A 27,554-nucleotide genomic window follows, 5' to 3' on the forward strand; every position below is an offset into this window, starting at 1 on the left:
GAACTTCCACCATACTGTTAGTATCTTCCACTGTAAAGACCGATGCAAAATACGGATTCAGTTTGTCTGCCATTCTGTTGTCCCCCATTACTACCCCTTCAGCATTGTTTTTCAGTGGTCCAATATCTACTCTTGCCTCTCATTTACACTATGTTTCTGAAGAAAATTTGATATCCCCTTTAATATTATTGGCAAGCTTACTTTCATATTCCATCTTTAACTTCTTAATGACTTTTTTTTTAATTGCCTTCTGTTGGTTCTTAAAAGGTTTCCAATTGTCTAACTTGCAACATTGCTCTTTTGGCATGCATTTTCTATCTCCCTTTGTAATTCATTGGCCACATCCTTAGTACTGTTTGGGGTCTATATACAACTCCCATCAGGGTCTTTTTACCCTTGTGGTTCCTTTGTCTATCCACAATGATTCAACACTTTCCGACCCTATGTCACCTCTTTTTAATAATTTGATTTCATTTTTTAAACCAACAAAGCCATGCTGTCCCCACTGCCTTCCTGCCTGCCCTTTCGATACAATGTGTATCCCGGGACACTAAGCTCCCAGCTGTAATCTTTCAGCCATGATTCAGTGATGCCTGCTAATCTGCAACTGTGCTGCAAATTCATCTACTTTATTCCATACGCTGCGCGCATTCAAATATAACACCTTCAGCCCTCAATTCACAGTTGATTTTGTCCACCTTTTATATTGCAGCTCATCCTGTTGACCGCAATGTGTCCCTATCAACAGCCTCTCCGTATGACACATAGCCTGTTTGTAGACCAGCTGTCTATCCTTCAGCATCACTATCCGCCTCTCCCACAATCTTCCTGCATTGAAATGTCAGCAGCTCAGGGCACTAGTCGCACCATGCTCAACATTTTGATTCCTAACTTTGTCTGAGGTCTTACCAACATCTACCTCCACAACCTCTCCCCTGTTCTGGCACTCTGCTACCCATCCCCCTGCAACTCCACCATGCAGCATTAACAAACCGTCTTGCTAGGATTAGATTAGATTATGAGGACATTCAGTCCTCATTTATTGTCATTTAGAAATGCATGCATTTAAAAAAATGATACAATGTTCCTCCGGTACGATATCACAGAAACACAAGACAGACCAAGACTGAAACTGACAAAAACCCCATAATTATAACATATAGTTACAACAGTGCAAAGCAATACCGTAATTTGATAAAGAGCAGACCATGGACACGGTAAAAAAAAAGTCTCAAGTCCCGATAGCCCCATCATCTCACGCAGACGGTAGAAGGGAGAAACTCTCCCTGCCATGAACCTCCAAGTGCCACAAACTTGCCGATGCTTTGGAAGCACCTGACCACAGCCAACACTGAGTCTGTCTGAAAACTTCGAGCCTCTGACCAGCCCTCCGACACCGAGCACCACTTCTGCCGAGGGCTTCGACCCCACCCTGGCCGCCGAGCAACAAGCAAAGCCGAGGCCTCGGGGCCTTCCCCTCCGGAGATTTCGGATCACACAGCAGTGACGGCAGCAAAAAAGGCATTTCAGAAGTTTCACCAGATGTTCCTCCGTACTCTCTCGCCTGCCTCCATCAAATCAGAATTGTGCACGGCACCCTACTTGACAGATAACAGATATCATCACCGGAGAGGCCACGCGCGCTGCGTCGCATCGCCATCTTCTCCTCCTCAGGTTCCAGTCCTCCTCCAGTTCAGATGCAAACCGTCCCTTCTGTCAGGTCCCACCATCCCTGAGAAAGAGCCCAATGATCCAAAAATCTTATGCCCTCCTATACCAAGTCCTTAGCCACGTATTAAACTGTATAATCTTCCTAGTTTGGGCCTCACTAGCACATGGCACAGGTAGCAGCCCTGTGATCACAATCTGGGGGGTCCTGCCTGTCACGTATCGAAATAGTAAGGTCCTTTAACGTAGTTTGATGCTTGTCAAGTGCAGCGATGATGTCATCAGTCTGTGACAGAACAACACACGATGTGAGAGAGCATGGAAGCGGGAATGAGAAATAAAGACACGTTCAGAGCATGAAGTGTCGGGTCACGATATTTGCACTGAGATAGGTCGTAAATACATAACCCTGCCCTTTAATTTGGCACCCAACTCCATGAACTCCCTATGCAGAACCTCGTCACTGTGTCATTGATACCTACAGGGACACGACCTCTGGCTGGTCACCCTTCCACTTAAAATGCTGAGGACTAAATCTGAGATATCTCACACCCCGGCACCTGGGAGGCAACATACCACCTGGGAATCTGTTCTTGCCAAGAGAACCTCCTGGGTATTCCCTTATCAAATCCTCCGTCACCACAGCATGCCCCTTCTTTGCCCCTCCCTTTCCTCCTCAGTCGAAGAGGCAGCCATAGTGCCAGAGACACAACCACTATGATTTTCCTCTGTTAGGTCAACCACCACCGCCCCCCACAACAGTGTGCAAAGTGATATACCTGGAGTTGAGTGGGACAGCCACAGAGGTGCTCTGCCTGGTTCTTTAATCCCTTTCCCCTTCCTGACTGTCACCCAGTTTTCTGTGTCCTGCACCTTGGGTGTAACTACCTCTCTGTATGATCTACCACCCCTTTAGCCTCTCAAATGATCCAGCGTTCATCCAGTTCCAGCTCCAACTCTTTAACACAGCTTGTTAGAAGCTTTAGCTGCATGTACTTCTCGCCATTGTAATTGTCAGGACACTGGAGGTCTCCCTGCCTTCCCACATCCCGCACGAGGAACATTTCACTATCCTGTCATTCCTACTGTCCCAGTTGAGCAGATAAAGAGAAGGAGAAAACTTGAGTTTTTCTTTCCTTTCTCTGAGAAAAGCCTCTTTTCGCTGAAGTCTCAAGAACTAAAGCTTCAAGATCACCACTCTGACAATGGCCATGGCGCTAACCCCGCCTTCCTTCAATTTGCTCTTACTGATCAATCCCAAACACCGATTGTTTGCTGGGCAAAGCTCTATCATGCTGCCCCGACCCGCTCCTGCCTTTTATCCTCGGGCAGTGAACCTGTTTGAAGTCCCCTCCTCTCAAAACTTCTGATGTCCGGATTGGCGCTGGTCAAAGCTCTGTTCCCCTTATCTTTTCACCTTTCACCCTTAACCCATGACCTCTGGTTGTAGTCCCACCCAAATTCATTGAAAAAAGCCTGTTGTTTATCCTGTCTATACCCCTCATAATTTTGTATACTCCTATCAAATCTCCTCTCAATTTTCAATGTTCTAAGGAATGAAGTTCTAACTTATTCAATCTTTCCTTATAATTCAAGCAATGAAAAGGTCCTTTCATTGTGATCAAGGATCCTTTCTCAAGTTAAGTCCAATGTGATTGGACTGTGACCAAAATAATCACTTCTGCACTGTTCAGGAGTTTCTGGATTAGCAAGGAAATGAGTTGTTTGTGGCAGGGACTCTAATTTTAAGCAAGCTGAAATGTACAGAGCAAAATGGTGAACACTTAAGCCAAGGCAGCTTTTGACAAGTTCTGGTTCAGGTTAAGAAAAACTTGAATAGGAGGTTAAAGGTTTAGATGGATCTTCATTTTCAAAGTATCTCTTTGCAGTTCAGTGCAGATGTGCAGAGACAACTGGTAGTTCAAGGCAATGTAGCTGGTCATTGCCTTCCAATCCACAATACAATCTGGTAAATATACTGTACATCAGTCCAGCGCACTGGAATTATTACTAAGCAGCCATGGTGCCAACACCAGGTATGTCTCTTCTAACTATTTGTAGAAATATTTTATTAGACAGAATTACAGAGAGATGGGAGACATTGTACAGAGCATCCACTTCCAGTAGATGAAAATCTCATTTTTGTCCTTTTATGAAATGTTAATAGTTAGACTAAATATAGTTGATATTAACAGGCAATTTCCTCTGATATCATCATTTTTCACATGGAACAATCTCATTGAGACTTTCCCTTTCAATAACAAAAATTAGAACTGCTTCCAAAATACTTGCTATTATTCACTAATGTTTCACACAGCTACAAAAATGAACCTAACCTTCTAAAATAAATCCCTCTGTGAATTCCAATCGACCAGCCTTTCTCAGAAGTAGCCCCCAGACTAATATTCACCCATGAAATGCTGCTTGATGCACAGAGTTCCTCTGGATTCCAACATCTACTGCCCACAAAATGTACTTCAGTTATTCAGTTTGGCTTCTCCATCAGCATCTCTACCACCAAGATCAAAGACAACATGCACTTGTAAACCCCACCTGCCCATAGTTTCTCTCCATTCTTGCAGAGTGTGTGGTCTAAATCCTGGAACTCCCTTCTCAGAATCACTCTGGAAGTACCTTCATAAGAAGATACGGTAGTGTAGTACAACACTTTACAGTACCACCAACCCAGATTCAATCCCTGCCACTGTCTATCATGAGTTTGCATGTTCTCCCCATCACCACATGGGTTTCCTCCGGGCAATCTGGTTTCCTCCCACAGACCAAAGACAAACCGGTTGGTAGGTTAATTGGCCATTGTAAATTGTCTGGTGATTAGGCTCGGGTTAAGTCTGGGGATTGCTGGGCGGTGTGGATCGAAGGGCAGACTCTGTGCTGTACCGCAATAAATAAAAGAACGGTTGTTCTTCAAAAAGACAACTCTCCTCCAGCTTCATGAGGCATAATAAAAGTGTTGAGGAATAAGCAAGAACCTCCATAAGAGGATCGTGAAAATGCCAAACGTAAAGCCAACATGCAATGAAGAGAGTTACACAGATTATCAATCTGCATTCCAACCATGCCTGGGCATGAATAGCAATAGATAAGTGATGGGCTAGTGGAAGAAAGGGGTGCCATGAACTTTCCTATCCTCAATGACGGTAGGGTCCAGCATGTGAAATGCCAAATTAATTACCCTTCTTGACTTGTTACTGTGATTCCCATCTTCAGAGTCTATTCTTCAACCAATTTGATTCCTTTTGTGTGATAGCAACATCTGGCTGACAGCGCTGTTACTGTAAAGGTTATGAGAGCAGACAACACGCAAACTGTTGATGCTGGGATACTGGGACACGCCAGTGATGAAATCTGGGGTAACTGGATGCTTCGGGTCTTTCAACATCAGACACCCCTTACCCAGGCAAGCCAACTGGGATTGATCAGGCCCTGCCTTGTGTCCCAGCAGCACTGGTCCATGGGTCACACCTCTTAATCCATAGCCACCTGGAGCCTTGCTTAGAAGCCTCTGATGGTCCTGATGACTCTTTTCTTTGCAGCACCCATAATGCCCAGGAGAAAATAGGTTCTGTAAAATGAACAACCAGCAAAACCACCACAATCCACCTCTATAGACTCACATCGTGCCCCCCACTAGTCTCTAGCACAGCTCTACTAACTCCTGCTATTAGGCCTTCTTAAGCTCAATCCATTCTCCCCAAGGATCTGTTAGCTTTACTATGGCCTCCTACTTCGAGGTTTCTGACAGAGTGACCATGTCAGGCCTCAGTAATGATGACGCAATGAAGTCAGGGAACTTTAATTGCTTGCCAAGATCGACTTTCAGTTGCCAGTCAGACGCCGTGGCGAGCAAGCCTGCTAAATAGTCATGACCTGTTCACCAGAACTAACTGATATCTAGCCAAGTTGTTCCAGCATGGTTACAACACTGGCATATATCTGAAAATTTAAGTACCCTTGTACACATTCTTCACAACAGAAGCAGGACAAATTCAACCTGCCAAGTCGCTCATTTCTCAGATATGTGCAAAGCCAGAGCAATCAAGTAATACTTACACTCCCATACACAGATTGGCCTAATCTCAAATATTAATGAGGCAGCCTCCAGAGAAATCATCACCCTGACACAGTGGTATCAAGAAAACAACTTATCCCTCAATATTGCAAAAGGAAAGGGAGCTGGTTGTGGACTACAGGAGGAATGGAGACAGGCTAACCCTATTGACATCAATAGATCTGGAGTTGAGAGGTGAACAGCTTTAAGATTTTCGGCATACACATCACTGAGGATGTCATGTGGTCTGTACATACCAGCTATGTGGTGAAAAAAAGCACAACAGTATCTCTTTCACCACAGACGGTTGAAGAAGTTTGGTAGGGGTACCCAAATCCTAAGGACTTTCTACAGGGGCACAATTGTGAGCATTCTGACTGGCTGCATCACTGCCTGGTATGGGAACTGCACCTTACTTAATGACAGGACTCTGCTGAGAGTGGTGCAGACAGCCCAGCAAATCTGTGGATGTGAACTTCCCATGATTCAGAACATTTACAAAGACAGGTATGTAGAAAGGGCCTGAAGGATCACTGGGGACTGTTCCAGCTGCTACCATCTGGGAAACACTATTGCAGCATAAAAGCCAGGACCAACAGGCTCCAGGAGAACTTCTTCCACCAGGCCATCAGACTGATTAATTCATGCTGAGACTACTGTATTTCTATATTATATTGACTGTTCTATTGTACATACTATTTATTACATGACTGTAAATTGCACATTTAGACAGAGACATAACGTAAAGATTTTTACTCATGTATATGAAGGATGTAAGTAATAAAGTCAATTCAATTCAACTCAGCTGAATCACCAGTGCCCAGTATGGTCACAGAGCTGCAGATAAAATTACAGCCTTGTTCCAAACAGGGACCAAAGCTCTGAATTCCAGAAGTGAGGTGAAGTGAGGTGAGGTGTCTACCCTTGATATCAAGGTTCATTTGGCCAAATGGGGCATCAAGGTTTCTGTTAAAATGGAAATCAAAATACATTCTTCAGGATAAAATCCTAGGGTCAGTCATTTTCTGCAGCCTCATCACTGACCATCCATCAAAAGGAATCAGTCTGATGAACCTAGGGACTGATACAAAGATTTGAACCTGAGACATCAACTATTCCTTTCCTCTCACAGATGCAACTTGACCCACTGAATTACTCCAGCAGAGTGTTTTTAAGCCTTGATCTTGTTTGAACATGAGGTAGACTTGAGCTACGATTATATACTGTACACCTGTGAATCTGCTGGGGTCATCGATTGTGTCAACTGCTTCTGATACGGCCTCATCTACACTGGTGAGACCCACTGTACATTGAAGACCATTCCGTCAAACACCTCTGGTCCATCCACCAAAAGCAGAACTTCCTAATGCCAAATATTTTAATTCCCATTCCACCACGTTGGTCCAAGGCTTCTTCTTCTACTACAATGAGGCCATTCTTAGGGCGAGGCAGCAGCAACACTTTATATTCTGTCTGGGTAGACTCCAACCTGATGACATGAATATTTCTCCTTCTGGTAAAAAAAAATCCCTCCCCCTCCCAACTTATTCTATTCCCCACTGGCCTCTTACCTCTTTTCACCTGCCTATCATCTCTCCCTGGGTTCCCTCTCCTCCACTTTCTCTTACGGCTTACTCTCCTCTCCAATCAGATTCCTTCCTCTCCAGACCTTTACCTTTCTGGCCCACCTGGTTTCACCTATCACCTTCAAGCTATCTATCTTCCCCTCCCCAACCTTTTAGTCTGGCATCTTCCTCCTTCTTTTCCAATCCTGAAGGGTCTCGGACTGAAACGATGACAGTTTATTCATTTCTGTAGACGCTGCTTGGCCTGCTGAGTTCCTCTAGCAATTTGTGTGTGTTGCTTTGGATTTCCTGAAATTTGGAGAACTTTTCATGATCATAACCTGTTTCTTGTTTTACAGTATGTGTTTTACATTACATCTCAAATTAAAACCACTGCAACCCACCCGGTCCTATTTTACAGACTGATATTCTCCAAGCTTTACACAATATTTTTGGATCCTTATGCACTATTTAAAATTCAATGGCTTCTCTGAGTTCTGAAGACTTCAGTGTGGCAAAAATCCAGAGTGATTTTCCAATAACTGAAGCAATGGTACTTGGCGATTTAAAAAAACTATGAAGTAATTGTTTAATAGATTTATTTGAACTTGACTAACATAACAAAGGAGATTATAATTGCTCATTTCTTCTCTATCAGCTTTTAAAAATACTTCATTTCCTGGATTCCTTTGCAAACAGCACTCTGTTCAGGAAGAGCTCTTACAGATTATATACAGAAATCAGTGTTACTGTACTCTCGTTCTGGCACAACACCCCATGAACTACACAAAACGCTACTTGATTCGGTTGTGGAATACTATGCACTGTACAGCACAAATTGCATTCCGCTACTCCCTGAGATTTAGGGGATGCAAAGGACTAATAGCAATAAACAATTCACTAAGTGCAAATGAGAACAGAATTATATTTATAACAAACACTCAAATAAATCACAATAGATTATGATTCTCAAAGGCTGCACCAGTACTTACCAATCCAGTTCCATTAACAAATCTACATGCCCTGTGGTCTTTGACCTTGCCTTGTTTGTTTCCCGCTTTCACACTGTGCTGGGAGTTAGTATGGCTAAAATCTGCCCTGCACTCTGTAAATAGTCACGTTAAACCGACTCATTTATGATTTAATTGTAACCTATCCAAGCTGCATCTCAGTTAAAGCAATGATCGTTTAAATAATTTCAGAGTAAAAATACAACTGGCTGAAGATAGCACACATTGTTACGTACTACTCATACTTCACTTTTGTTTGAAAGTGCTACCTTTCAAATTAACCATCTCAGTAAATAAATAGTGGTCAGGGGAAAATAAGACACACATATACTGTACCATTGTTCTTTCACTTTCACTGCTTGCAGCTTCCTGTTGTAACTGGGCCACAGCCAGCTTCTCTCTGCAAATTAAACAGAAGTATGTCAATAAATGGTCATATTTCTTTGGGGATGGGTGTGTTCTCTCCAAATCCTTTACAACATACTGTACTTGTTTGCCCCTACAATTAGTATTTTCACAAGCTTGTAAGACAGAGGGAAAAAAAAGCAGACCTAGGAGGAGCTTCATACAAGTCTTGTCAAAGTAATCTAACACTAAGCCAAATTCAGAGATATTAGACAAAAAAAAAGGGGGTTTGAGGGAGAATTTTAAATTAAGTCACTGTCCTGTTGTTTATGCTGGTACCTTTTCTGAAAAGACCTGACAGAAGGTAGTAAAGCAGCTGAAAGGATCACCAGGATCACTTTCCCCCTCTTTTGTGACATTTACCGAAAGCCTTATATCAAAGGGCTTGAAGTATTAATGAGGATTTGTATGGTCATTAGACACGACACCATTCTTAGAGTGAACAGCTTTTAAAATAGCGTCAGTTGTTTGTATTCAAAAAGCAGTGACTTTTGTCACTGATATTTCGTGTGAAATAAGCAGTAGGACAATTCAGAACTGTTTTGCTCTCCACTGTTTCAAGCATTCAGGCTTGGAGATGCCAGAAACAGCCAGGAGTGAAAAGGAAATTATTTCATTACTTCAAGTTAGGAACGATGAAGAAAAATTGAAGATATTGACAATCATCTTAAATTTTATAATGAAAGTGAAGATTTGGAAGATGCAATTGTTGAAAGCATTGTATGAAGGCCGTCACCATCTGCACGAGGTGTCTGCTGATTTTGTTCACTTACAGTGTATACTAGAAAAATTCCTCCATTATCAGCAGTTCAGAACCAATGCAATTTTATATGTAGTACAATAGTAGTATTGGCAGTGCTCTAATTTGTTCTGTATTTCATTTAAACTTAATTTGATTCTTGGTTTGTTTGGCTTTTGTTTTAAATACCTTTCAACTATTTCCATGAAACTTCAGCTCACTGGTCCAAAAAGTATTGATCATGATGTTTTCCAATTAATGGGAACCCACCATATTTTGTTTTGCGTTGTTTGTGATATATGATTTGTGGGTGTACCGTGGCCTGGAGTAATGTTTTATTTGTTCGTATAAATAAACTGTACAGTCAGATGATAATAAACTTGAGCTTGAACTTGAATACCACAGGTTATCTCATTAAGCAGCCTCATGTGCAGCATGTTGTCAAATGCCTTCTGAAAACCCAAATGCTGAAAATTCACTAATTCCCTAACGCGAGCAACGTTTAATTATCTGTCAAGGGAACTGGCGACTATTCTGGTATAGACTCTGTAGTTCACTCATCTCAGGTTTACTAAGTGGAGTGGAAATTTGGTGAGAATGCACCATTTTAAGAACTTCCAGAGCAGAAATCAGTGTTTTATCTACACATGTTTGAATACCTTCTGGTCAGAACTTGAGGTACAGGATTCACTTTGCTTACATGCATGACTTTTGCCCATCGAGTCTGCTCCACCATTCAATCATAGGCTGATCCAATTCTCCCAGTCATCCCCACTCCCCTGCCTTCTCCCCATACCCTTTGATGCCCTGGCTAATCAAGAACCCATCTATCTCTGACTTAAATGCACCCAATGACTTGGCCTCCACAGCTGCTCGTGGCAACAAATTCCACATATTTACCACCCTCTGACTAAAGAAATTTCTCCACATCTCTGTTCTAAATGGACATCCTTCAATCCGGATGTCATGTCCTCTTGTCCTAGACTCTCCTACCATGGGAAATAACTTTGCCATATCTGTTCAGGCCCTTTAACATTCAGAATGTTTCTATGAGATTCCCCCTCATTCTCCTGAACTCCAGGGAATACAGCCCAAGAGCTGCCAGACTTTCCTCATAAGATAACCCTTTAATTCCTGGAATCATTCTTGTGAATCTTCTCTGAACCCTCTCCAATGTCAGTATATCCTTTCTAAAATATTGAGTACAAAATGTACTTTGTATTGTAAAGATGGGCAAGAAGACATAGGTAGTGTGGCTCTAATGGTAAAAGATAGAATTGCATCTTCAGACAGAGGTGACAAGGTCAGTCAATGTAGAAATTTTGTGGGTGGAGTTAAGAAACTGCAAGGGCAAAAAACCATTATGGGGATCATTGGCCTCCAAATAGTAGCCAAGATGTGGGGTTGAGACTGCAAAGGGAGCTGGAAAAGGCATGTAATAAGGGTAAAGACACAATTGTAATTGGGGACTTCAATATGCAAGGGGATTGGGAAAATCACGTTGGTGTTGGAACATAAGAGAGGAAATTTGTTTAAGGACTACGAGATGGCTTTTTAGAGCAGCTTTTGCTCAAACGTACTAGGGAAAGGCCATCTTAGATTGGGTGTTGTGTAAAAACCTAGATTTTATTAGTCAACTTAATGTAAAGAAACCTGAAGGAGGGAGTGATCATAATATGATTTAATTCATACTGCAATTTGAGAGGGAGAAGCACAAGTCACATGTACCAGTATCATCAGGAAGAGAATTACAGAGGCATGAGAAAGGAGCTTGCCCAAGTGGATTTGTGGGGGATACCGGCAGGGATGACAGCAGAACCGAGATAACTGAAGTCTCTGAGAACAGTTCGAGGCGCAGGATATATATGTCCCACAGAAGAATTTGTTCTCAAATGGCAGGGGTAGGCAACCAGGCCTGACCAAGGAAGTTAAGGACTACATAAAAACCTAGGAAAGGGCATATAATGTAGCAAAACTGAGTAGGAAGCTGGATGACTGGGATGCTTTTAAAATCCAACAAAAGGCAACTAAAAAGCTACAAGGGAAAAGATGAAATATGAATGCATAAACTAGCCGATAATATAAAGCAGGATACCAAAAGTTTCCGTCACTTACATAAAGAGTAAAAGGAAAGTGAGAATTGATATTGAACCACTGGAAAATGATGCTGGTGAGGTAGTGATGGGGAACAAGGAAATGGCAGAAGAACTTAATGAGTATTTGGCATCAGTCTTCACTGTGGAAGACAAGAGCAGTGTGCCAGAGGTCCATGAGTGTCAGGGAGCAGGAGTGAATGCCATTGCTATTACAAAGGAAAAATGTGATTGGCAAACTGAAAGGCCTTATGTGGGATAAATCAGCTAGACCAGATGGACTACATCCCAGAGCCCTGAAAGAGGTTGCTGAAGAGGTAACAGATGTATTGGTCATGATCGTTCAAGAATCACTTGATTCTGGCATGGTCCCGGAGGACTGGAAGATTGCAAATGTCACTCCAAGGGAGGAAGGCAAAAGAAATTAAAATATAGGCCAGTTAGCATAAACTCAGTGGCCAGGAAAGTGTGGCAGTCCATTATTAAGCACGAGATTGCAGGGCACTTGCATTTCATACTCTATCTTCCCTTTCCTTATTTCTTGTTTAGTTGTTCTTTGTTGCTTTTTAAAGCTTTCCCAGTCCTCCAGGCTCCCACTACTCTTCGCAACTTTGTACACATAAACTTTTAATTTGATACTATCTTTTATTTCCTTCGTTATCCAACGCTGGCTCTCCCCACACATACTGTCCTTATTTTTGTCGAACACTGTGAAAAATCTCTTTGAAAGTATTCCACTGTTCCTCAACTGTCCTACCAAATAGCCTGTGCTCCCAATCCACATTAGCCAGCTCCTCCCTCATCCCGTTGTAGTCTCCCTTGTTCAAGCATAATACACTAATTTTAGATCTATTTCATCCTCCATCTGTATGTGAAATTCAATCATACTATAATTACTCTTTCCAAGAAGATCCCTGACTACAAGATCGTTAATCTTACCTGTCTCATTGCACAGGACTAGATCTAAGATAGTATTTGCTCTTGTAGGTTCACTAACATGCTGCTCAAGAAAGCCATCACGGATTCATTCTATGAAATCCTCCTCAAGACTTCCTTGACCAACCTGATTCACCCAATCTACGTGGAAGTTAAAATCCACCATGACAACTGCCGTTTCGTTCTTATAAGCCTCAGTTATTTCTTGGTTAATCACCTCTGCCACTGCAATATTTCTATTAGGCGGCCTATAGACAACTTTGACCAGTGATTTTTTTCCCCTTTACTATTCTTAATCTCTACCCAAATGGACTCAATATTCTGCTCTGTAGATCTTATATCATCTCTCACAATCGCTGTGATCTCATCCTTAATTAAGTGCGCCACCCACCTCCTTTGCCTTCCTGCCCATCTTTCTGTATTATCTGATAACCTTGGATATTTAATTCCTAGTCATCTCCACTTTGCAACTAAGTTTCTGTAATTGTCACTAAATCATATGCCTTGGTACTGATCTGTACCACAAGTTCAAAAACCTTTTTTCTAATACTACTAATCTTAGTTTCACCTCCTTGTTCTTACATTCAACGTTATGTCTGAGAATCAGTGTGCATACATTCTCAGGTATTCTTTCACAAATTTCCACAGATGTACTGTGGACAGCATTCTGACTGGCTGCAGCATTGTCTGGCATTGGGCTGGGGGTGGGGGGGGGGGTAGAGAGAGGGGTGGTTACTGCACTGGATTAATGTAAGCTGCAAAGATTTATAAAATCAGTCAGCTCCATCGTGGGCACTAGCCCCCATAATATCCAAGACATCTTCAATAAGCAATGCCTCAAAAAGGCAGCATCTATCAGTAAGAACCCCATCCATGATGTGCCTTGTTCTTACTGCTACCACCAGGAAGGATTATTTAGTGTGTGTGTGTGTGTGTGTGTGTGTGTGTGTGTGTGTGTGTGTGTGTGTGTGTGTGTGTGTGTGTGTGTGTGTATATATATACAAATAAAAATATATACATATATTATACACACACACACATTTCACAACATATAGGCCAGTAACATTAAACCCAATTCTGATTCAGATTCCTTTGCTCCTTCCCCATTTATTGTCGTATTGCACCTCCCCAAATACGTCTCATAGTGCTCCATACACTATGTAATTTGTAGACTCTTATATATTTAATATTGATCAATATATAGTACCCACGAGTGGTCAAAATTCACCTCAAATTATTTGTACTACTCATGAAGTCAAAAGGGTGCCTCGCACATTAGTGCCAGCTACTTTTTCTATTTCACTTTAAAGAGAATTGATCACAATATATTCCTTGTCATTGTCCATCACTTTAAAATAAAATAAAGTATAGTGACTTGTCAGGTAAAGCCACTTGCAGTTTATTCTGAGAGGAGAATGAATGCATTCTCACACTGACAGTAATCAAGAAATATTGTCAATGCTAATGCTTTCGTGCAACACAGCTTGGGCCAGCAATAAACCTAGGGCTGGTGCAGACTTCAGACTTTCACTCGACAGTAGTTAACTGCAACAGGAAACCCACAGCCCATGCTATAAAAGATGTTAAGTATAAAAACTTGAAATAAGTTTGTTTAATCCTAAGTATTAAATTCTTCCATTACATTGATGATAAATATTGTAAATGCTTCATATTTTCTAATGAATGCAGCTAAACGTCCTTCCAAAATGAAGCAGCATATTATCTCTTTCAATAGTATTATACCAGAAAAACAATTTTATTGAAAAGGTAAATCTCAGCCTTGCACATTACTAGGGTTGCCAACTGTCCCGTATTAGCCAGGACATCCTGTATATTGGGCTAAATTGGTTTGTCCCGTATTTCCTCCACTAAAGTAGAGCGTTCCTGTGAAGCCGTTCGTAAGCAGAAATGGCATCAAGCGAAGAAGCAATTACTATGAATTTATATAGGAAAAATTTTTGCGCGTTCCCAGACCTTAAAAGAAAACCTACCAAATCATACCAAATAACACAAAACCTAAAATAACACTAACATATAGTAAAAGCAGGAATATGATAAATACACAGCCTACATAAAGTAGAAATAATGTATGTGCAGTGTAGTTTCACTTAACAGAATCGCCAAAACCGATTTATAGAGAAAAAAAATCAGCACGTACGTGCATGCACACACAGGTGCCCGAGCAAGGCTTCATGGTAATGGTAGTCTTTCTCGGGGTAAACTCAAGTGTCCCGTATTTGACTGCTACTTTTGTCCCTTATTTGGGAGTGAGAAAGTCGGCAACCCTACTCACTACCATTGTGACTCTTGGAGCCATCAGGGCAAAGATTTCTGGCTTTATAACAATGTATTTAAATCCGTAGCAACCATCATGAAGATTATAAAATGACTAAAATTCAGACTTTAACCTTTAGCTTCAAGTTTTATACAATTCTTTACAATTGTTAAATATAGTTTTTGTTGCACATTGCAGCTTGACCAACACACCATAGCAAATTCCTAATACTTTTAAATATGTATGTCAAGTAAGATTGATCATTGAATGATCTCAGTAATCACCCGGCATCATCGTTGGAAATGACAGTATTTTGAGGTACTATGAAACTCCTGCTTTAAACTGCCCCACCATGTCCTGCAGTGACAACATGAGCAGTCATCCATCTTTTTATAGGGGGAGGGGGAGGGGGAGACACACGCAGCGCACGTAGCCTCTCCAGTGAAATTACATCTTATTTGTTAAAATAGGGGCCATGCACTATTCTGATTTGATGGAGACAGCCGTGAGAGCACGGAGGAACATCCGGAGTCACTTCAGAAATGCCTGGTTCGCTGCAACTGCTACTGTGCGATCGAGAATCTCCGGAGAGAAGGCTGCAAAATCCTCGGCTTTGCCTGCTGCTGGCAACCAGGGCTGGGGTCGAAGCATTCAGCAGAGATGGCGCTCGGTGTCGAAGGGCTGGTCGGAGCTTGAAGTTTTCGGACGACTCCAAGTCGGACTGTGGTCGGGTATGGCAGGGAGAGTTTTCTTCCTTCTCCCGTCTGCGTGAGATGTGCGACTTTCGAGAGACTTTGAACTTTTTTTTTTACTGTGCTCACGGCCTGTTCTTCATTAAGTTACAGTATTGTTGCACTGTTCTAACTATATGTTATAATTATGTGTTTTTTGTCAGTTTTTCAGTCTTGGTCTGTCTTGTGTTTCTGTGATATCACACTGGAGGAATATTGTATCATTTCTTAATGCATGCATTACTAAATGACAAAAGAGGAATGCATGTCCTCATAATCTATTTTATATACACACACACAGATAATAAATGTACTTTAATTGTAATGTACGGATCTATTTCTTTTAGAGCAGTGACCCACCTCAGCGTTCTCTGTTGATCTGTTATCTACGCATGTGTTGTTTACACCGTGCGCATTGATCTCTCTCTCTCCCTCACCGCAATACGAATGCGCCAGTTAAAAACATCTCCCACGTGCATGCTTTTATTTAATTGATATGTAGTGTGCACAGACACACAAATTGGTGAAAGGGCATTGACCATTGCAATATCATTAGAGACTGCAGCAAAGAATGCAGCAGAACTACAGAAAAGGAGGTTAGAATGTGAAATGCATAAAATGTCCCCGAATGGTGCAAAAAGCCAAAAATGTTATTGATGTGGCAATTCACCAATGATGCAAATGACTTGATTCAAAGAAAAAGTCTGCAGAAAGTGTCACAGACAAGGTCACAAAGAGAGAATGTGCAAGGCAGACAAAAAGCACAACTGAGTGAAAAGTCTCAAACGCAAAACGTTGCAAATGCATAGTTACCAAGCGTAGACAGAATCAGACAACAGAGTCTGACAAAGGTGAACTGTCATGCCTAGAACTGCATAGTATAACTGAAGCAGATCACAAAAATCAACTGGATCACAAAGGATGCGTCCGGTCTAAAACTGAAAATGGAGTTGGGTACAGCGTCAGCTTTGTCCATAATTCCAGAAGCTGACGACAACAGACTGTTTTCTAAGATACCATGAGATACTTAGTGACATTAAAGACTTACACAGGTGAAAAATTATCTCCCAAAGGCAAACTGAAAGTAACTGCGACATATGGAGGCCAAACACAACAGTTAGATCTTTATGCATTGAAAAGTGGAGAGCCAGCACTTTTTGGCAGTGAATGGTTGAGACAAATCCAAGCAGACTGGCACTCAGTCAAAGCTCTCAGTGAGACATCAACAGCAGCCCAAATGGTAGCACGAACTAGAGACTGGAGACTGGCACAGCTGCTTAATGCTAATGAGAAGATGTTTGAGAAGGGGATTGGTAAACTCAAGGGCATGAAAGCCAGAATTAAACTGGATGAAACAGCAACACCACGATTCTGTAATGCACATCCTGAAGTGGATGCTAAACTGCAGAGCTTGGAGGTGTCTGAAAGTCTCTCCAAGGACAATTGGAGTGGTTGGGCCACATCCATTGTTACACTGATCAGGAAAGGGAAGGCCAGAGCTGTTAGCCTCTGTTGGGATCACAAGGTGAGCATCAAGTCTGTGCTGTAAACTATGCAGTATCCCCTGCCACAAATAGAAGTCATTTTTGGGAGGCAGGAAGAGGTTTTCAAGATTGACTTGTCACAAGCCTATCTGCAAATGGAGATTGAGGAGTCAAGCAGGAAATTCCTCACAATCAACACTCACAAGGGACTGTTCCAGTATAATCTCGTCTTCAGCTCTAGCAATTTGGCAAATAGTAATGGACCAAGTTCTCCAAGATATCCCAAGAACACAATGTTACCTTGATGACATCATCGTGACCGGCAACAATGATGAAGAGCACCTCCAGATCCTTGGTGAAGTGCTTACCGGGCTGAGTGAGTGTGGTCTGTGTGCTGAGAGAGAGAAATGTGAGTTTTTCAAGAATGAAATCTCATTGTGGACAATTCATTGAAAAGCATGGCTTACATTAGTCACAAAAGACTGAAGAGACATCCAGACCAGGAAATGTATCACACCTCGGGTCACACTTGGGTCTTGTAAACATCTACCACCAGTTTCTCCCACACATTGCTACAGTGCTGCATCCACTGATCACACTGTTACAGACAGGAGTGAGGTGGGAATGGTCAGAAAGGTGTGAAAAAGCATTCAAGGAAACAAAGCGATGAGCTGCTCACCCATTATAGAAACATAGAAATATAGAAAATAGGTGCAGGAGTAGGCCATTCAGCCCTTCAAACCTACACCGCCATTCAGTACGATCATGGCTGATCATCCAACTCAGAACCCTGTACCAGCCTTCCCTCCATACCCACTGATCCCTTTAGCCAAAAGGGCCATATCTAACTCCCTCTTAAATATAGCCAATGAACTGGCCTCAACTGTTTCCTGTGGCAGAGAATTCCACAGATTCACCACTCTCTGTGTGAAGAAGTTTTTCCTAATCTCGGTCCTAAGAGGCTTCCCCTTGATCCTCAAACTGTGACCCCTCGTTCTGGACTTCCCCAACATCAGGAACAATCTTCCTGCATCTAGCCTGTCCAATCCCTTTAGGATTTTATACGTTTCAATCAGATCCCCCCTCAATCTTCTAAATTCCAACGAGTACAAGCCTAGTTCATCCAGTCTTTCATCATATGAAAGTCCTGCCATCCCAGGAATCAATCTGGTGAACCTTCTTTGTACTCCCTCTATGGCAAGGATGTCTTTCCTCAGATTAGGGGACCAAAACTGCACACAATACTCCAGGTGTGGTCTCATCGCTGTCCATCAGACTGGCATGCAAGACATCCCCTTACAGCGCTGGGACTGTTTTGTCACACATTATAAAAGATGGATCTGAACGCCAGGTTGCTTTTGCTTCAAGATCACTGACGAACGCAGAATGAAACCACGCACAGGTCGACCAAGAGGCCCTTAGTCTAATATGGGGAATCAATAAGTTCCAGTACTACCTCTACGGACAGATCACCAGCCCCTCGTGGCCATTTTCAATGCCAGGAAGGGGATTCCAGTGATGACTGCTACCCGGTTACAAGACTGGGCACAATTACTAGGAGCCCACTCTTATGACAGAGTTCCAGGGAACCAAATAACACAGCAATGCTTCTTCCACTGCTGGCAACTAAAACACAGAAGTCTTCATACTGTGACCCAGCAGAAGTGTTCCTCACCACTTTGGTGGACCAGTTGCCAGTACAAATTCTGAAATAGAAAGGAAAACAAGGAATGACCCAACATTGTCAAAAGTCGATGAAATCACCATGCAAGGATAGCCAGCTCATGGTAACCATATGTTTTTGGAGTTCTTAGCGAGATGAGACCAATTGTCAGTAGGTCAAAGAATTCTGATGTGTGAATCTTGTGTTGTGATTCCCTCTAAATTGTGCTCCAGAGTGTTAGAAAATCTGCATGAAAGACACAGTCGAGATGTAGAGTCTCGCCTGGAGCTGCGTGTAGTGGCCAGGAATAGATAGACAGATGGAATACTTGACCAAAAGCTGTTCAGAATGCTAAAAAATTCAAAATACACTCCCACAGGCACATTTACACCTGTGGGAGTGGCCATAGTCACCATGGAAAAGAGTGAATATTGACTTTGCTGGGCCATTCATGGACTCCATGTTTCTGATTGCGCTCATTCGAAGTAGCCGGAGGTTATACCAATGAAATCAATCACCTCAGCAAAGGCAGTCTCCGCTCTGAGACTGCCTTCAGTATAAATGGCTTAACAGAACAAATTGTCAGTGACATCCACACCACAATACACAGACGAATGCCAACTGCTTATGAAGAAAAATGGCATCAGGCATTTCAACTCAGCTCCTCACCACCCAATAACAGATGGGTTATCTGAAAGGGTCATCCAAACCTTCAAGAAATCCACTATCGTGATGGACAAGGAGGACATTCCTCTGCACGTGGATAATTTTCTTTTTGTATATGGGAACTCTGTTTATGCGACAACCAATCAAACCCCTGCAGTGCTGTTCATGAACGGGATTGGGGAGCATGCCTTATGAAAACAGGTTGAGTGAACTCAGCCTTTTCTCCTTGGAGTGACGGAGAATGAGAGGTGACCTGATTGAAGTGTACAAGATGATGAGAGGCACTGATCGGGTGGATAGCCAGAAGTTATTTCAGCCCTGGGAAAAAGCCAACACAAGGGGGCACAGTCTTAAGGTGCTTGGAAGTAGGTGCAGAGGGGATGTCAGAGGCAAGTTTTTCCCACGCAGCGTGGTGGGTGCGTGGTATGCACTGCTGGCGGCGGTGGTGGAGGCGGATACAAGGATACAATAGGGTCTTCTAAGAGACTCTTAGACAGGTACATGGAGCTTAGAAAAATAGAAGGGTATGCTGTAGGGAAATTCTAGGCAGTTTCTAGAGTAGGTTACATGGTTGGCACAACATTGTGGGCCAAAGGGCCTGGAATGTACTATGTTCCATCTTGCATAGACCTCCTGAACCCAGATCTACAGAGGGAAGTGGAGAATAAACAGTTCAAATAGTTGCCGAGTGAAGCAGCAAGGAGCTTCGAAGTTGGACCAGAAGCCCTAGCACACAATTACTAAGTGGACACCCAGTAGAATATTTACAAGAACCAGATCACACAGAGTGATGTACCCAGTGGATGGTGGTGATTAGGCATAGAGACATCATGTGGACCAGATACTAGATGCTCAATCAAAAAACACACCCCAGTCGACTGCATCCAACAAGACGGACACATTACAGACACCAGACTTGCCTCTTAGTGATGATCACGTCACTGACAGAAACGTGACACCAGAAACCGAGACTGTTGTCTTAGACAAGACACCTACCAAACCCGATGCCCCTCCCTCCACAGGTCCAGAGGCACCATCCTGAAAGAAACAGAGTGCACCCAAAAGACTGAACCTTCAGAACTGTGAAGTTGTTATCGACTGTTACTGTGAAAGCATGTTTATATGGAATATGGGTTTATGAAAGGGAAATTGAAGTTTTGTACATGTACAGTTTTATGTTGCATTAATCTAAAGGGGGAGGTGTAATATTCAGGTTATATTCACTTGTAATATTTGACCATCCCCCCCACTTAGCATTACGTATTGATCTGTTGTCAGCACATGTACATTGCTCTCTCGTTGCAATGTGAATACACCGGTTAAAGCCATCTCTCACATGCGGCATTTAGTTGTGCACAAACACAAAATTAATGTTGGCAGTTTAAGCTGCTACTAAATATCAATTCCAAACATTTTTAAGTTATGATGTGCTTAAGAACTGAAGAAAGTTAAAACAGCTGAAATTCACCTTGTTTTAAAGTTGGTGCTAACAGAGGGGATGTTTTGTCCATCAGTTTTAGAGAGGTTTAGACTAGAGGTGAAAGAATACAACCCTAATCTATTGCTCAGGAAACATTTCAGCAACTTCCCAGAAAAGCAAATGGATGCCATATTCACGCAAAACATCAACATTAAAATCAATTGTTCACATCAACATGATGTAGGAAACCCAAAAGATGATAAAAGAGTGATGTTTTTGTGGTTTTGACAGTTGTGAAAAACCAATAAGGTAATGGCTTGAACAATAAAGTACGTCATCAAATGGTATCATTATTAAAATTAATGACTACAGCACAGAAAACAGTTACTTAGCTAATGACACCACTTACACCTCACATGAGCTTCTCCCTTTCTCATGTTGTATCTGCTGCTATCCACAAAGTCATCTTCCACATTAAATTATTATTTGGGCAAAATTATCAATCCAGGAAAGGGGGTTGGAGTAATATAATCACTGCTTTATTTAAGAGCCCTTGATTCAGCCCCAGCAACATGGGAACATTTTCCCAGGAGCTACTCCCATCATCTTAAAAAAATGTTAGGCTTGTTTGGTATTTGGTGAGATCATGAATTGTCTTTATTCAAATAATCTGTTCTTTTTTTCCCCAAACTATGTTGCTAAACAGAAAACCATCAATCTCAAATTAACAAATTGCTTAGCGCCTACTTTCTAGAAGAGATCTTCAAACCTTTGTGACACTGTGATGCAGTGCTTGCTAAATTCATTCCTGAAAGCTTGGTTTTTCCTAATGCAAATATTTCTGATAATTTCTCATTATCGGGGAAAAAATATCAATAAGCCTAATAATTCTTGCCACCCTGACTATTGTAAAAATGCAGAGACATTAAATATTTTCTTTACTCAAATTATGGTCTGATTTTTTTTCCTACAGATCAACCATGCTTTTCCAATACTTCTTCACCCCTTGGAGTGTAGAAGATTGAGAGGATATTTGATAGAGGGATGCAAAATTATGAAGGGTCTAGAATGGGTGAATGCAAGCAGGCTTTTTCCACTGAGGATGGGTAGGACTACAACCAGAGGTCATGGGTTAAGGGTGAAAAATGAAATGTTTAAGGAGAACATGAGGGGAAACTCCTTCACTCAGAGGGTCAGGAGAGTGTGGAACAAGCTGCCAGCATGTGGTGCATGCAAACTCAATTCAACGTTTAACAGAAGTTTGGATAGGTACATGGATGGTAGGAGTATGGAGGGCTAGGGTCTAGGTGCAGGTCTATAGGACTAGGCCGTTTAAATGGCTCAGCACAAACTAGATGGAGTGCCTGTTTCTGTGCTGTCCTCTTCTATGACCCCAAAATGTAGTCCAATGTTTGACTTCCCTAATCTATCAATGATTATGGACTGTGTCACTACGTCTATACTGAATTCCCTACGGACCTCAAGAGCGTTAATCACTAAGCAGCAGGTGGCCTTTTAATGGTCCCCACCAAAATCCACCAGCTGTTATGATCACATTTCAAGAAACATGTGGTTGTAGCTCATTGGATGGCAGAGAGATTGTTGCCAAAACTACAAAATACTGGCATGGCTTTCTTCGGTACTAGAAGCTGAGGGAAATTTAAATGAGATGTATAAGATCACTGCAGTTTAAAAAGAGTGAAAAGGAAAGCTCTTCTTCCTTTAAGCACGAGTTTCAAACGACTAAGGTCACAGATTTAAAATAGCTGGTGGAAGGATTAATGAGGAGATGAGAATGTGGCAGCTACAGACAACCTCAGTCTACTTGAAGAGCTGTGACCTACAGGCTGACAGGCCAAGTCAGCATTGGTGGGTCCAGGCTGTGTACCTTTTTTCAAAAAGCACAGATACAATGGACTGAATGGAACCTTCAGAATCAAAATCGAGTTTAATATCACTGGCTTATGTTGTGGAAGTTGTTATGTGGCAGCAGTACATTGCAATATGTAATAATAAACAGCCAATTACAGCAAATATACACGATATATACTTTTAAAAGTTAAAATCAAAAAAATAGTCCAAAAAGACAAATAGTAGTGAGGTGGTGTTCATGGGTTCAATATCTAACCAGAAATCTGATGGCGGAGGGGAAGAAGCAGTCCCTCAATTGTTGAGTGTGTGTCTTCAGGCTCCAGTACCTCCTACCTGATGGCGTCAATAAGAAGAGAGCATGTCCTGGGTGTTGGGCTCCTTAATGATGGATGCCACCGTTTTGAGGCACCGCTCCTTGACAATGTCCTGGATGCTGGGGAGTCTCGTGCCCATGATGGAGCTGAGTAATTTTACAATTCTCTGCAGTTTATTTCGATCCAGTGTAGTGCCCTCCACCCCCATGCAGCCATTTAGAATACCCAGGTTTCTCTGATTCATTCTGCATACCTTGAAATTTAATTGTAAATTAATCACCCATTTTGGAAGCTTATTAATGTCTTTGTGACTTTAGATAGATTCACTGCAAATTAACTGTGGTGACTGCAAAACTTCTAATTATGCCTCCACTTATAGAGATCTAATTAATGCTGGTTATGAGCAACAGTGATCTCTGAACCATTCCCTACTGAAGAGCAGTTTTGATCGTTCACTAGTCAGAGTACTTATTCTAGTTGCTAACTTTGTTCTTTATGTTCAGTCGTCAGCTTATTTTCCATTCCGTTGCCTGTCCCCAGCTCCTTATCCAATAATCTTGGAAGTGAATCTATGATGCATACATCATTGAAGACCTTTTGAAAACTCAATTGCATTACATTTACTACATGAATTATGTCCACTTTTTCTCACATCAATAAAATCATTCATGTTGGCGAAATAAGGGGAAGAGAAAATCCATATTAACTATTACACTGTTGAACAATTTTTACTCCACACATAGGAAAGATGTAAATAGGGTTGAAAGAGTACATAAAAAAATTACAAGTATGCTACTGGGACTCGAGGACCCAAGTTACAAGGAAAGATTGAATAGGTTAGGGCTGTATTCTTTAAAATGTAGAATATTGAGAGGAGATGTGACAGAGAGATATAGAATTATGAGGGGTATAGATAAGGTAAATACAAGTAGGCTTTTTCTACTGAGGTTGGGTGGGACAATAACTGAAGGTGATGGGTTAGTTGTGGAAGGTGAAAAGTTTGAGGGGAACATGAGGGGAAACTTCTTCACTCAGGGGGTTGTGAGAGTGTGGAAGGAGCTGCCAGTTTGGCTTCAATGTTTAAGTTAAGTCTGGATAGGGACATGGATGGTAGGGGTATGGAAGGCTATGGTCCCAGTGCTGGTCAACAGGACTAGCAGCATAAAAGGTTCAGCGTGGACCAGATGAGTTGAAGGGCCTGTTTCTGTGGCGTACTTTTCTATGACCATCAAGGGAGATGAGGAAAAGGCAGGAAAGAGGATCTGGTGGAAGAACCATTGAGACACAATGTTATTACCTGCTCTGACATTCATCGGGTGGGGTAGGAAGATCAAATGGCTTATTCAGACCATAAACCATAGGAGCAGAATTCGGCCATTCAACACAAAGTTTGCTCTGCCATTCCATCGTGGTTGATCCCAGATTCTACTCAACCCCACTCAACCGAGCTGCCTTCTCGCCATATCCTCTATCCTCTGATGCCCTAACCGATCTGAAAAACTATTAACTTCTGCCATAAATATACCCATGAACTTGGCCTCCACCACAGTCTGTGGCAGGACATTCCACAGATTCACTACTCCTTGGCTAAGAAAATTCCTCCTTACCTCTGTTCTAACAGGTCGCCCCTCAATTTTGTGGCTGTGCCCTCTAGTTTTGGGTCTCCCCAAGATAGAAACATCTTCTCCATGTCCACCTTATCTAGTCCTTTCAACATTTATAGTCATACTTTATTGATCCTGGGGGAAAGTGGTTTTCTTTACAGTTGCACCATAAATAATTAAATAGTAATAAAACCATACATAATTAGTAATATGTAAATTATGCCAGGAAATAAGTCCAGGACCAGCTTATTGGCTCAGGGTGTCTGACCCTCCAAGGGAGTTGTTGTAAAGTTTGATGGCCACAGGCAGGAATGACTTCCTATGATGCTCAGTGTTGCATCTCGGTGGAATGAGTCTCTGGCTGAATGTACTCCTGTGCCCAACCAGTCCATTATGTATTGGATGGGAGACATTGTCCAAAATAGCATGCAACTTAGACAGCATCCTCTCATTCAATAGGTTTCAATGAGATTTCCCCACATTCTTCTAAATTCGAGTGACTACAGACCTGAAACTGCTAAACACTCCTATGTTAACCCCTTCATTCCTGGAATCATCCTTATGAACCTCCTCTGGACTCTCTCCAATGCCAATACATCCTTTCTGAGATATAGGACCCAAAACTGTTGACAATATTCCAAGTGTGGTCTGACTGGTGTCTTATAAAGCCTCAGAATTATCTCCTTGCTTTTATATTCTATCCCCCTTGAAATAAATGCATTTTCTTTCTTTACCACAGACTCAACCTGTAAATTAACCTTCTGGTCATCTTACACAAGGACTCCTAAGCCCCTCTGCACCTCTGATGTTTGAACCTTCTCCCCACTAGTTTGCACCATTGTTACTTTTACCAAAATGCATTCTTACATTTCCCGACATTCTACTCCATCTGCCACTTTACTGCCCATTCTTCCAATTTTATTCAAGTCCTGCTACAATTGTATTGCTTTCTCAGCATTACCAGCCATTCCACCAGACCTTGAGTACTAACCTTCAAATTATCTGAGACAAGGACAGCACAACTCACGCGTGTATACATTGGACACAATGATGCCATTGCACCTTGGAGCAAGTCGTGCATGCCCAGCTAAAGAATGTTATTCAGAATCAGGGTTATTGCCACCGACATCCGTCGTGAAGTTTGCATTTTGTGGCATCAGTAGAGTACAAGCATAACAAATTATCACAAATTATATATGCAAACAAGTAAATAAATAGCACACAAGGAACAGTGAGGTCATATCCATGACATCATTCAGAAGCCTGATGATTGGAGGGAAAAAAGTGTTCCTAAAATGTTGAGTGTGGGTCTTCACACATCTGCTCCTCCTCCCTGATGGTAGTGATGAGAAGAGGGCATGTCCCGGATCACGAGGGACCTTAACAATGGATGTCACTTTCTTCAGTCACCGCCTTTTAAAGATGCTCTCAGTGGCCCTCTTCCTGAAGCCCACAATCGGTTCCTTGGTCTTTCTGATGTTGAGTGTAAGGTTGCTGTTCCAACACTACTCAACCAGTCAATATATCTCACTCCCTTCACCTCCTCGTCACCACCTGAGATTCTGCCCACAGTGATATCACTGGAGAATTAATAGATGACATCTGAGCTGTGCCTAGCTACTTACACAAGGTAAAGAAGTATTTTAAAGGAAAAGATTAATTCTCAGCTTCTAGAGATCACCAGAACAGCTGTGTAAAAGTGGTTGATAGCTACTGTTCTGGATCTCCCAGGTGAGCTGGGGCCAGAGAGGACCACTCCTGTGTAAATCAGCCAATATTGAATAGTGGAGCAGACTCAATGGGCCAAATGGCCTATTTCTGCTTCTATGTACTTACAGTCTTATTGTCTGACAGCTGCCTTCCTGTAAGTTTAAACAAGTCTGGCCATTCTCCTCTGACCTCTCTCATTAACAAGGCATTTTCGTCCACAAAACTGCCACCCACTGGATGTTTTTTGTGCTTTTTTTTTAAGCACCATCCTCAGTAAACTCTAGAGACTGTTGTGCATGAAAATCCCAGAAGCTCAGCAGTTTGAGATACTCATAATACCCATCTGGCACCAACAATCATTCCACAGTCAAAGTCACTTGGATCACATTTCTTCCCCATTCTGAACAACTAAACCTGTTCACCATGTCTGCATGCTTTTATGCATTGAGTTGCCACCAAATGATTGGCTGATTAGTTGTACCTAATAATGTAATCACTTGTGTACCTTGCTATAAAGTGCATTGATCCCTCTATTCACAACAAAGGTACGATACAAAAATCTACTCGGGTGGGGGGGGGGGGAGATGTACTGTTGCTGATCATGAAAATTTTAGTAAAAGCAATGACATTCTGATTGAGGGAGATGCAGATTTTTGCTACGCAGTGCTGGCGTGACATAATTCAGAGAACATTCCTAATTTGCCAACAGGTATAACAATTTCTCTATACCTATACAGTACACACAAGAGATTCTACAGATGTTGGAAATCCAGAGCAACACACACAAAATGCTGGAGGAACTCAGCAGGTCAGCCAGCATTTATCCCTCCCACCTTCTTCCCTCTTCCAGTCCTGATGAAGGGTTTTGGCCCAAAACATTGACTCCTTTCCTCTCCATAGATGCTGCCTGACCTGCAAAGTTCCTCCGGCATTTTGTGTATGTTGCTCTAAACCTATGCTGTTGAATTTTATCATTTTAAAAGCCTTGAATTCAACCAAAGGAAAATCACAAATTTCAATGGCAAATAAAAGATCCTGTATCAAAGACAATTAATATCAGACAAGTTAAACTCTTGCATACACTTCTCACCTACAATAATGGCTGAACACAGTTTAATGCTGCTAGAGGGATTGTGCTCATTGCAAAGTGTGTTAAAACTAAACTGGAGTGCAAAGCAGACTGATAAATGCATCATTATGCATTGCTGTCTATATTTTTATGGATTTATTACAAATATTTAAATCATTAAAAATGCAAATGTATTATGTGTTAATGAACATAAAGGGTTGCATTCCTGTGCTGCCTCAGATGTAAGTGCCACATATTTTT

At 42.0% G+C, this 27,554-nt stretch overlaps 1 protein-coding gene across 9 annotated transcripts in view; it reads right to left on the reverse strand.

Moving 5' to 3' along the window:
* The window catches only part of nckap5l (NCK-associated protein 5-like), an 890,431-nt gene that overhangs the window by 578,922 nt on the left and 283,955 nt on the right, over positions 1-27,554 (reverse strand). For all 9 annotated transcript variants that reach the window (XM_063052487.1, XM_063052484.1, XM_063052488.1 and 6 more), the window contains one exon: positions 8,649-8,712. In XM_063052487.1, coding sequence (XP_062908557.1) covers positions 8,649-8,712 — 64 coding nt within the window. The remainder of the gene's footprint in view (positions 1-8,648; positions 8,713-27,554) is intronic.

Source organism: Mobula hypostoma, chromosome 6 (genome assembly GCF_963921235.1).
Source record: "Mobula hypostoma chromosome 6, sMobHyp1.1, whole genome shotgun sequence".
In the NCBI taxonomy this organism is placed as follows: domain Eukaryota; kingdom Metazoa; phylum Chordata; class Chondrichthyes; order Myliobatiformes; family Myliobatidae; genus Mobula; species Mobula hypostoma.